Source organism: Asparagus officinalis, chromosome 7 (assembly GCF_001876935.1).
Source record: "Asparagus officinalis chromosome 7, Aspof.V1, whole genome shotgun sequence".
In the NCBI taxonomy this organism is placed as follows: Eukaryota; Viridiplantae; Streptophyta; class Magnoliopsida; order Asparagales; family Asparagaceae; genus Asparagus; species Asparagus officinalis.
In genome coordinates this window covers 20,748,268-20,760,913 of record NC_033800.1, presented here as the reverse complement: position 1 = coordinate 20,760,913, position 12,646 = coordinate 20,748,268, and the positions used below count along the sequence as shown (strand labels likewise).

At 37.2% G+C, this 12,646-nt stretch overlaps 1 protein-coding gene across 1 annotated transcript in view; it reads left to right on the top strand.

Moving 5' to 3' along the window:
- Positions 1-4,504, top strand: part of LOC109850302 (INO80 complex subunit C) — a 12,582-nt gene extending 8,078 nt beyond the window's left edge. The window contains exon 3 of the mRNA XM_020420283.1: positions 4,127-4,504. Within this exon, the coding sequence (XP_020275872.1) occupies positions 4,127-4,258 (132 nt within the window). The 3' untranslated portion in view covers positions 4,259-4,504. The remainder of the gene's footprint in view (positions 1-4,126) is intronic.

The window sequence follows — 12,646 nt, the reverse complement described above, 5'->3', positions numbered from 1 at the left end:
TTTATCAGATCAAACTGGCCATCGAATCTGGAAGATGCACAATTTGGGTTTCTAGTGTTCAAGCCGTCTGTTCATATTGGTTGAATTGGATTCTATAATTTCTTTGGTTGTTGTTACAATGACCATATATTTTATATGCTTCTTGTCTGTCTCAGTCATTTCTGAGAAGTAATCATGGTCTGGAGCACTATTGAAAACAGTGATGAAAAGCGGTGGTAATAAGCGGAAGCGGCTTTTGGCCACTTCAGTTTGCCTCAAAGTGGTGGTAAAAGTTGCTAGTGGCGCTTTTTGCTCGAAAGGGTGCGAAGAAGCAAAGAAAAGTAACGAAAAGTGCTAAAAAGCTGAGAAAAGCTCTTAATAGCGCTTTAAAACGCTTAATTAAAATGTGGATGATAATAAATGGGTCTCAATGTTGCACCTGACCCGACCCAGACCCATTTTACAGCCTAAAATCCCGTCCCACTGTTCCTCTTTCTCTTTCTTTGTTAAGAACCTGAAAAGACTTAAGACATCCTCCAACTCCACCACCTCCCACCATCAATTCTGCCTTAGGAGCTTCTCCCATCTCCACCACTGCCTCAAGTACCTTCTCCCGCCGCCTCTTACCATCCTCCACTGCCTTTCTTGAGCTTTCATCATTTCCAACAAGCTCTAGCAAGCTCCTTATTGAAGCTTCAGTATGCTACTCCCTCTCATCCACCGCCTTGACAAAGCACCAATTCTTTGTTAATATTGTGTGCTTGTTACACATCTATTTCATGCTTAGGATATCTGTAAATCATCAAATATGCATTTGTAGATTTTAAAGATTTTTTTCTTAATTTTCTGAACATTTATTTGTAAATAAACTTGACCTTTTTTTGCTTGATGCTTTTTTATGCTTTGATCTGCTTAAGTCCCAAAAGCCTAAGCGGTACCTCAACACTCGATCTGCTTTCCACTTTCCACCTTCCACTTTCCACAACCTAGTCAGGAGGTATTAGTTCTTTTTTATTGACTTAGTTCAGTTCCTGTTTGCAATAACTTTAGTTACGAAATAGCTATTGTCTTACTAAATCGTTCATTTCACTCTAACCTGTTTGACCCTGTGAACTGGCTAGTTCACCCAGATATTGGCCAATTCCTGTTCTCCGATCCAAATTGCTGGCTTCAGTCCTGTCCATATGACACTTGCCTTTTATAATGGTTTTTTTTCCTTTCTTTCAGTTCTGTGATCATTGACTTAAAAATTATGGTTGCTATGCAGAATATTCGTCTTTGAAAAAACATTCCTATCATCATACTTTCCAGAACTTTTCTTTCACTGTTAATAATAATTTGAGCATCTTGAAAAGAGTAACGTTCCCATATGTTAAAGCCTTCCCGCCATGTGTCAATTTTTAAGCACTTTTTTCCAACTTGAGTGACAACTGGAAAAAAGATGCTTGATAGCTGAGGTGGTGATAGCAGTGATGACAATTGGAGTGGTCAAACGATAAATTCTAACCTTTCCCAGTTTAAGTCAATAAGTCGGCCTTCCTCCTTTAATGATTATTGGTTGGTCTGAGCTGATCTTAAAAGAATTAAGCTGGTTAATCATCTCTTTAGATCTTTACAAAGGATGATGCGCGAGTCTCTCTTTCTTCCTCTCTTCCTTCTTTTCCTTTCCCTTTTCCTTTGCTTCATCATTTTCCTATTGCTTTCAATTTCTTCCTTGTTTTGGTTATTCCACCAGGAAGTATGTATTTTTTGCAGATCATTCATGTAATATTTATAAATACTTGGACATTTACATCTGGGCATGTGTGAAACAATTTTTCTGTTTTTCTCCTCTCTGGTTAGAAGAATATGAACACTCTGTATTAGCATCACAAACTGACACTGATTTTTTTTGCCATATCTAAATAACACAGGTCATATGTATGGTTGGGTTATTCTTTTATAGTTTAATAAATTTTGCTCGCTGTAGTGCAGTGGAGACAGGCTTACTTGCATAACATTATTACCGTGGTGTCATTACACCCAATCATATGTATCATATGTGATGCGAAACGGGACAGGTGGTTTATCAGAATCAGCGATCTAAATCAAATAATACTCCGTTTCACTAAATTTCATGATCTTTGGCAGGAAATCAAATTTAAAACAACTAATGTGACTCATGGATTTTAACAAGATTTGCATCGACAATTATGAATAATTCCAATCTCAAACAATTTAATCATAATATTCATTATCATTGCACAAGTTCCACAATCAACATTAAATTTTGACAGTCGCATGCTCAGTTACTCTCAACTCACAAATATAATCTAAACAGTGAATATATGATAAGAGTTTAGAGGTGATATACTCATGCAATTAACTAATAAAAGGAGAATAACAGAAAAATAATTTGAAAGATAAATAGTGCATCAGAAGACTAACAAACGAGGCGGGCGACGACGAACTGGGCGACGTCAACGGTGGCGAACTGAGCGACGATCACGACGTGTGAACTGACGACGACGAGGGTGACGATGAGGACGTCGAACGGGATGACGATGTGGGCGACGACGTTGAATTGGCCGACAACAAAGGCGGCGAACTGAACGCCAACGTGGATGACGACGTCGACTGGACGAATGATGACCCACAAGTAAGCGGCTGTGGAGGAGGATGAGGGATAACTGTGGTTCAGGAGGGGAGACAGGAGGGTCGGGCGGTTGTTCGCTGCTGAAGGGGATCAGATGGAGAAACGCGCTGAGGGAGGAGAGCAGGGACTTTTGGCGCTTGATGAGGCGAGATGAACGTGGCGTGGGCGACTGCTCAGAGATGGGGTTTGGGGCCGATGGGGTTGGAAGGGGAAGGAGATGACTGGAGGCAGGTGGTTTTATGGAAAGGAGGCGGTGGGAATTGGCAGCGGCAGTCTGGGAAATCGACGAGGAGAGAGGAGTGGGCCTGTTGGAGGAGAGAGAGGGGAGGAGTTGGCTAGGGGGTCGGATATTGAGGACGAGGGACGGGAGGTGATGTGTTGTGGGGAGGACGGGGAGAGAGGTGGTCGCGATTGCTGGAGGAAGAGAAGGAGATAAGGCTGTAGGCGGCTGAGTGGGAGGAGGAGGAGAGATGGAGTTTTGAAACTCCTGCGGTTTGTGAACAGGAGGGCAAGGGGGTGGAGATCGGAGGTTGATGAAGAGGAACAGGGAGAAAAATTGAGAAGGAATAGGGAGTGGTAGCCTAGGGTTTCACACCCTTGATGGTTTCATACCAATTAATTAAGCTAACACAATTTTCATTTTTCATCTTCATTTCATAATTCATTCCTGATTACAACAGTGCTTAAATAGAGAAGAATAATATAGATTTGGAAAATCTCACAAAATCAAATCTCTCACAATCAGTAAGTACCAAATCTCACCTACAATTCAAATTTCAAATTAACTACTAAAAACTGAAAATAAAAGAAAACAAATACGGAACTATCATTATTGTCCTCATCAATATGTTTATTTGTGTTAATTTTTGATCCTTTACTTTGTAAATAAAGGAAACAAAACAGTACGTTGCACATTATTGTATATTTGTAAATAAGACAGATGGACGTCAGGTGTTTTCAATCTGTGTTGTGTTCAAAATATTACTAAACTAGACACCATTCATGATTCTAACATGACTAATTACATAAGCCCCAGGGCTCATTACATAAGCCCCTTGTGTTCTTCGCTAATATCCTGCTACGTTAGTCAGTTCCTACAAAGCTATGATCAGATAGGAGAAAAAGGCATCCTTTTGTGGAAAATTTTGTTGTGTATCTTGTGGAATTGCCTATATTATTCGAGTAAAAGAATCTATCCACTGCTCAAAAATAGTTTTCATTTTTGTGTTCTATGAGATGTGTGGTTTATTTCTTTGGTTTGTACTTTAGTAGAAATAGCATTGGTCCTCAACATAAGACGTGTACGATATTTTTCTCCAAGCTTTTAGTATCCATTTTGGGTCCTTTAAAAGATTATGCTGCTATTCTATAATGATTGATGAGTCTGTTTTCCACTTCACAAAATTCAATTGGAAGTTTTGAAAGCATGACATTTAGTTGTTACTATTTTTACCTTCTCATGTTTTTTTCTTCTTCCTGAAAAATGAAATGAAAATGATTTGGTGGATGCAGGCACCATATGTGGATCCTAGGACTAAGCTCCGATATGCAAGTCCAGAAGTTTTTAAGCACATCAGGATGCTTCCTGATGAGCATGTTCAGCGATATCTGACTTTGAGAAATGCAGCTGTCGTTTTAAGATAGTAATTGATATGGGAGAGGAATCTATTATCAAAACAGAGATCTGTATTGAATACTTATTTTGGGGGTCGTTTCAGATGACCATTGTGGGTGTCATATTGGGATGTCATTGTAGATTTGTAGCTCTAATGAATATATTTAGGGGACTCATGACTTGATAAGCATTGAGAAATTTGTAATGATATTTTTTCTCCTAAAACTTCTTTTTATTTAATGCTTAAGATGTCTAGTCGACAGTGTTCATGATTATCAGATGTATTGCTATGAGTTTTGTCTTCTTGTCTTTTCCTTTCTTTTTCAACGCTCATGCAGTTTTATCTGAAAGGGCTTTCTTTGCTGTATGCAATGATCGGCAACATGACAAAGAAATATTTTTTGAACTATGAATCTTCTCCTTACAGTTTTTTTCTTTCAACGAGGACTTCTTATAGGCTTATAACTATGTATAATTATATATCATTTCAGGATCTGCAATATGTGAATGGATGCTTCGACTGATGTTACTGCAGCAGCAACAACATTAAAACCTTTATGCCAATCTCTCTAGCTTTATAAAGGTCTGCATCTGCTGGTAAATTAGCGACCACTCTATATTTTCAGCTATATTTATAGTATTCATTTGACTTATCCTAGTTTCAGCTGCACTTTCAATTTGTTTCTCGATTTATGAGTCTTTTTTATTTTAACCTTTCCCTTTTTTTGTTGGCGAGAGGGGGTATTCTTTCTATATGATCAAATGGTTTTACACATCTTTCAAAATTTTCTTTCTGGCTTGTTTTTGGCTGCTTGTACATATTCCATAGTGCTCGTGCTCTTATAACTTTCTTTTCATCTGGGTTCTCCAAATGCTTGAGAAATTTACTTCCTTGTATATTCCTAAAATTTCCTTCTTACCTGCTTCCTCTTCTGTGCTCGGGTGACTAGCTTATACTCCATGGTATCTACTGATACCTGAAAGCATAGAAGGCTGTTCCAATATCATACTAGTTTCTTCCTAATCATAATTTCTGCATGTTTCATTTATTATTTTTGTCGTATTTCTCCAATAAGCAGGCATGGATATTTGACATATAATTGAAAGTAATTTGATCTCAATTAAATTTATCTTCCATCATCCAGACTAGGAAAATTAAATTTATCTTCCACCATCTAGACTAGGAATGGTTGGTCCAATCACTCTGATTTGCTTTCCTAGAGGGTTGGTGTTCATCCAACGAGATGCAGGAAAAGAAAGAGGCATTGGTTCAGCTATTAATGAAAAAGATCCTTGGGATTATAGCATAAAATTTTCTGTAGTGCTGAACATTTTGAAAGTAAGTGAACAAGAGGTTGAAGAATATCCCGTGCCACTAGGGGTGCAAACAGTTTGGATACGGCTCAGATATGATACTTACTATGTTCGTAGCTGCTTACCAATTATGGATATGGATACTGATATGTCTCGGTAAGGAAAATTCGTCTCCATACCGGCTAAAATTGGATACAAATATGGATATATATGTGGATACAAAATGGATATAAAAAAACCATATAATATAACAAATATAGTTCATATAAAACAAGAGAGTTCATTAATATGTTTGTTCTCTGAAATGCTAAGACTAGATCTCTCTTGATCATGAAAATTAACCTCAAATTTTATTAGTTTGAGGGTAAAAATTACGACAACTGTATGACCAACATATATTCAGATATTTTGGACACGAATCCGGATATTTCACAATATATCCGTAACCATATCCTATCAGATATAGATTTTAGTAACCATATTCGTGTCCTATTGGACTCGGATATAGAAATTTCCTCGGATACGGATATTTTTTATACCCCTACGTGTCCCTGTAATCCCCAACAATTGAAGAGTTGCATTGCAAATAAAACCATTACCTTAGCAGTTTAATTTCTCTTCTATGTTTTTGCAATGCGTAAACTTTGATTAAATGAGGAACTATCTGCTTCAAGATATATGTGGCACACGAGCTAGCTTCCTTTCTCATGTAATCACTGTACGTGGTGATGACCAGTTGCTTTGGGTGACAAATTTCAGGCTCTAATGACTTTCCTATTTGTTAAATTTTCTACTTCTTAGCCATATAGTTTGACTTCTCCTCTTCAAGATGATGCACAATAGAAGAAAACAAACCAAAGATGGAAGTAGATGATAAAAAGGAAGGTGAAATAACTGTAATCTGTACAGTGAATCATCTACACAACTTCTTAAAACTGAAACAAGTAAAAATATTCCAGCAGAGAACCCTACTTGCTTAATATTAAAGATAGAAGGGTTGATGCTCAAAGCAAGCTAATAGCCATTGATGACCATGAAGACAGCTAATTTCAGAAGAAGAAAGTTTAAAAACATGGAAACATGTATCAACATATTTTTCATGCTACGTGTGCAGTTTCATATGTTCAGCTTGACTTCTTGATGAACCTATCTAGCTTTCAGTAGTGATAGGAGAAGAAAAGAAGTACTAATAAGGAGAACATTTTCAAACCTCTAAAAAATATGCATCTAAGTCATTATAATGAATTCCATAGATGAGGATAACAGCAAGAATGATCATAAGACCTTTAGATGATAATCCTGAGCTAGACTTAAGAATGTCTCCCTCACAGAGTGAGTGCCTACAACCACGTTGGCTTATGAAGTTGGAAAACTGATATGCTTGTGTCAGATGACAAATATTCTAAGCAGATGAATTATTGCTTGTTATGAGTAGAAGTAGGGGGTTGTCAATTTTCTTAATTATCAAGTTGCAATTAGTTGCCACCACTGATGTTTTTGAAGTTCCAGTATATATCTATATGAAAGTGTCAAAATTCAACATATTATCTTAGAGGCAAATATTTCTGAGTCCTTTAGGGAGTTTGACTCATAGGAATACAGGATATTGCAACTGTAATAGCAATTTGTCAAAAATTGTTATAACTGCAGTTGCAGCTGTTTGGTTTGTAGCAGCTGCAGTATTATGCAAATGTGGTTGTCAAAATGTGTGTTGTGGATCTAGCCCAAGATAAGACCCACATCAGATTCACATGAATTAAAATTCTATCTAGAAGAGGATTTGGATGATCTATTTATAATAGGAATAGGTTTGAAAAATTCTATTTATAAGAACCTTGAATTTAATTTTGGTGCTACAGTAACTGAAGAGAATACAGGAAAAACCACAGAAAACATGTTTGGACTTCCAGCGGTCGACCGCGAGTGGCGCGGCGGGCGACCGCAAACGTGCACGCAAGCTGGAAAAGTCTCTGGACTTTTCGCGGTCGACCGCGATTGGCGCGACGGTCGACCAGCCAAACACTGTAATGTTTTTCAGTTTCTGTCGTTCTATCCGGTTGACCGCACGTGTCTCTGAGGTCGATCGCGAGTCGGGCTGGGCCTGAGTTTGGTTTATTGTTCGCATTGGGTTTGTGTTTTGATATAAATTAAAACACGATTTTCTAGGGTTTCTTAACAGAGATTTTAGATTATACTGAGCATATTGAGAGAGAGAATTTGTGAGCGAGTTGAGAGATTTGGTTTAGGGTTAGTGTGAGTGATTTTGTGAGATTGTAATCCTTTGTACTCTCCTTGATTTAGTGGAATCTCCCCATCCTCTCCCCGTGGACGTAGGCAAATTGCCGAACCACGTATATCTCTGTGTTTGGTTTGATTTGTCATATTTGGTTCGAATTGTGCTCGTGTGCGGTTGGTTCTCCTCTCCCGTGATTACAGATTCGTTCGGTGTGCGAGCACGCTTCCGCATAGGCACGCAACAATTGATATCAGAGCTCAGATTTTAGATCTAGGGTTTTGGCATTAGGTGGAGGAAGATTCGTCGTGGAAGCTTGGTTCTTGGAGTTCTAGGCTTCGGTGGAGATAGGGTTTGAAGTTGCCGTTGAAGATCTCGCTTTCTTCGTGTGGTTAGTAGTTCTATTTGGAATCCAATCTAGGATTCAGTTGGGTAATTCCTCAATCCTTTCAAAGTTTGAATCTTTCTTTGTAATTTGAAGTCAGTGATTATGGGTGAAGAAGTTGGTGAAAATAGTAAGATGACGGATACAGTTCAAGTTGGATTTCAGAACACTAAGATTAGTATGGTGAAGTATTACGACAAGATCAATTTTGGTTTGTGGATGAGCGATGTTTAGGATGCGCTAAATGCTCAGAATTTTGAGGAGACCATCATGGTCCATGAGAGGCCACCAAAATATGGTGACAATATAGGAAAATATGAAGAGGAACGCTTGTGGGGTGATCAGGTCTTGTTTGGAACAGGAGCTGAAATATGATGTGATTGGAGTGAAGTCTGCAATGAAGATGTGAGGAATTCTCAACAACAAGTACCTTACAAAGAGTGTTGAGAACAGATTGCACTTGCTGCGCAGGTTATTCAGATTTCATATGTCCAGAGGCACCTTACTAGCAGTTTATGTGAACAACTACACTAAGTTGTTGTCGGACTTGGCCAATATGGATGAGAAGATATCGGATGAGTATAATGCTATTATTCTTTTGAGCTTCTTACCAGATGAGGAGTATGATACCTTTGTGCTTACATTGTTAAACAGGAGATCTTCTATCACTTATAGTGAAGTGACTAACGCTTTGACGAATTATGATTTGAGGAGGAAGGACAATGAGACTTCCCGCGCTAGTACTTCAGGAGAGGCCTTGTCGACGAGAGGTAGAAGCGTATATCCAAGAGGTGGCAATAGAGACAGGTCAAAGTCAAGGGGCCATTACCAGCTAGGAAAGAACCAATGTGTATTCTGTAAGGAGCAGTGATATTAGAAGAGAGACTGTCCAAAGATCAAGGAGAAGAAGAATAGCAAGAAGAAGGGTCCGAAGGCTAATGATGTGAATGTTGCGAAAGACGATGATTCCGATGATTCGAGCTTTTCTCTATTGATTACTCTGGAGGTGAACCACTTGGATACATCAGATTGGATACTTGATTCTGACGCTACTTATCATGTGACTCCTAGGCGAGATTAGTGTTGGACCCTAGAGGGGGGGTGATTAGGGTCTTATGCTAATCTAATCCGATTTAAATGCCAATTAAAAACTAATTATCAAGTTATCCTAGCAAGTATGAAATACAATAATATTTGTAAGCTAGGATAAGCAATATGAACAATAAGATATATCCTAAATGATGCAAGGATATATATAAACTAACACAAGGGGTAAACAATCTAAACAAGATAGTGGATGATATAGATAATGAGCTAATGACAATGACGATATAAGATATGAACATAAATATGAATGAACGTCAAAGCACACTCAAACAAGCAATATGATCACGGAGTTCGGACCTTCCGTCCTACGTCTCCGCTCCCCACTCCCGGGGAGAAATCCACTAACACAATCCGGTTTGGAAGCCGGAACTTCTTCTACACACTCGGTTTTCTAGCTAACCGAAAACTCTACAACTCACACTCTTGCAATCACACTCTACACCCACTAAGTGTTGGACCTAGCCGTGTCTCTCTCAAGTGCTCGGTTACAACCTCTCCCTAGGCACGTCAACCGACGTCACTCCTCTTGGGACGATCCCCGACTCTCACCACACACTTCTCACTTGGTGTACAAGTATATTACAATGTGATTCTCACAATTAGCACAATATAACAAATGATTGTTCTCAACTATGGATGAGAACACAATGAAAGCACAACTCAAAGTTACAATCTCTCACCACCCAACTATACTATGTATGTAAATACTAAAAGCTCAATGTGGGTGTGTGTAACAATGAGTAAAATGAAATCTAACTCAAATAGCAAACTAGCAATAATAAGAATATGAAAATCAATAATGAAATTGCTAGAGAAAAGAGTTAGAAAACTTCTCTAAGAACACAAAAAAGAGGATGAAGGGGATTGAGAATGAATCCCTCAATCTGCAGTGAAAACTTCCTCCTTTGTAAACAGAAACCCAATCTTTAAACAAACAATAAAACCCTAAACCCTTGTTTAAAAACTTTGTTTAAAACTCTTCTTCGGTCGACCGGTGCGGTCGACCGAAGGAAGCTCTCGGTCGACCGCGGCGGTCGACCGACGAACTCTCTGTCGCCCAGTGAACACGAGAAGTCAGGTTCGGTCGACCGGTTCGGTCGACCGAAAACTGACATACTCAAAACCTGATTTTAAAAGGAATTTTTGACTTTTGGAAAATTGTTAAAAATAACAAATGAAGTCCAAAAAATATGAAACTTTAGGAAATGTATATAAACATGAAAACAAACATGTTACAAAAAGAATTTTTTAAATTGCATTTCCCATTTGTAAAAAATCATCATTTTGTAAAATAGTCCAAAACACGAAAATGGAAACATGTGAATTTTGACATTTTGGCTAAAACAACATTTTGAAACATTATGAAATGATTGTATAGACTTGATAAAAGATATAACATGTTGTTTTGAAGTCTATAACCTAGAAATACAATATTTTCATAAAATTGCATATTCTATGCAATATATTCAAAAACACTAAATATGATTTCATTAAATATAAGCTTGTTAAAGGTGAAATCATATATAGGCATATAAACATGAAACAAAATAGTATTTTCCAATTCTATTCATTTGTTTCATATATAAACTCGAAAATTATTAAACCAAAAACATATATGTATATATATATAACTGTATATATACAAAACTAAAACCAAAGCGTGTATGTGTGTATATGATTGAGCTTAAAGTACTAACACACATAATATAAAACCTAAAATTAAATTACCCAAGCTTGATTGGTCTTCAATAAGCTTGACTTGGTAATCTCGCGGATGAAGCTTGAACTTGATCTTTAACTTTGAATAGCAAGGCTTCACTCCACAAATCCGCCAACCTCCATTTGATATCGTCGTTGAAGCGCTATTCCATCCATCCTCCAACAACGTTGTTTGTCTACAATACATAGGAATGCACAAATACTAGACAAACAATATTAGTAGTAAATTGTTTGTAAATCATCATCAAAATAAGAAGGCCAACAATCTCCCCCTTTTTGATGATGACAAACAATTTACAAAAATGATGTATGCATGAAAGGAAAGGAAAATACAAATTACAATTCACATGCATATATGAAAGGAAATGTAAAATGTATACTCACAATATTTCTGCCCCTTTGACAACATCAAAAAGGGGACAAAAAAGAATTAAGAGAGCGAAAGCTCCCCCTATCAATAAGCATAGGTGAGTATAAAACAAGAAATATATATAGGGATTGCTCCCCCTATCAAAATGCCATATAGAATATATGCAATAAAGGATCATGGCAAACATATGTGAGCAAGCATACATGAATATGCAAAAAATTTACTCACATACATGAAGATAATGAGAACACATATAAATATGTCAATATGAAAATAGTGTCTCATTAACACAAAAAAAAAAATATAAAAACTATATAAAAGAATAGATTTATGAAATCAAAAGAAGAGGAACATGAGAATCATGCAAAAAGTTTTCAAATGAAAACAAATCAACCAATTTGAAATCATAAATCAAAGTTTAAATCATGAAACCAAATCATCATTGATTTTCAAAAATCAAGAGAGGCAACTCTATCTAGCTCTTGAGCTAGTATCAACCCATATATAAAAGTTTAAAATACATTTTTCGAAACCAAGAAAAAGAAAAAATACTAAAATTCTTGGCTTTAAAAATTATTTTGGCACCCAAGTATTCTTGGTGCCGGTTTGTTTAGGGACATGACCCCTATCATTAAAGCTCAAAGTCCTAGGGTTATGAACCCTCTTGGACATATATGGTGCACGGGATCGGTCATAGCAATAATTACTCAAATGACCCTTCCGATTGCAATATGTACAATGGAAAGGAAGCATTTGCTTATGTTGACCATTAAAAGGTGCACGTGGAACATTTGCAAATAAAGATTGTCTTTTAGAATTATTTTGCAAATGAGAAACATCATTAAACAAAGGTGGTCTACTTGAGAAATTTGGCAAGTTTGAATAATTTTTTAAATCATAACAAAACTTTGCCAAATGGCCAAATCTACCACAAATATCACACTTAAACACATGTGGTCTATGAAAAACATTTGGCAAACTAGAATTCTTTTTCATGTCAAAGCAAAACTTTGCCAAATGGCCAAACCGACCACATAGATCACATTTATACACATTAGCATGCTTATGATGAGAAATAGATGCATGTGCATGTGTGTGTGATGAAGAAGCCTTATGAGATGCACAAGAAGCATTAATCTTAGAAGATTTGTGTGCATCATAGCAAAATTTAGCAATGTGGCCTTTACGACCGCAAATTGAGCATTTGTAAACTTTGCTATACATATGTGCATAGTGAGTGCTTGGTTTTGAAGAGTTAGCACGAGACTTTGCACATAAGTCCATAAGTT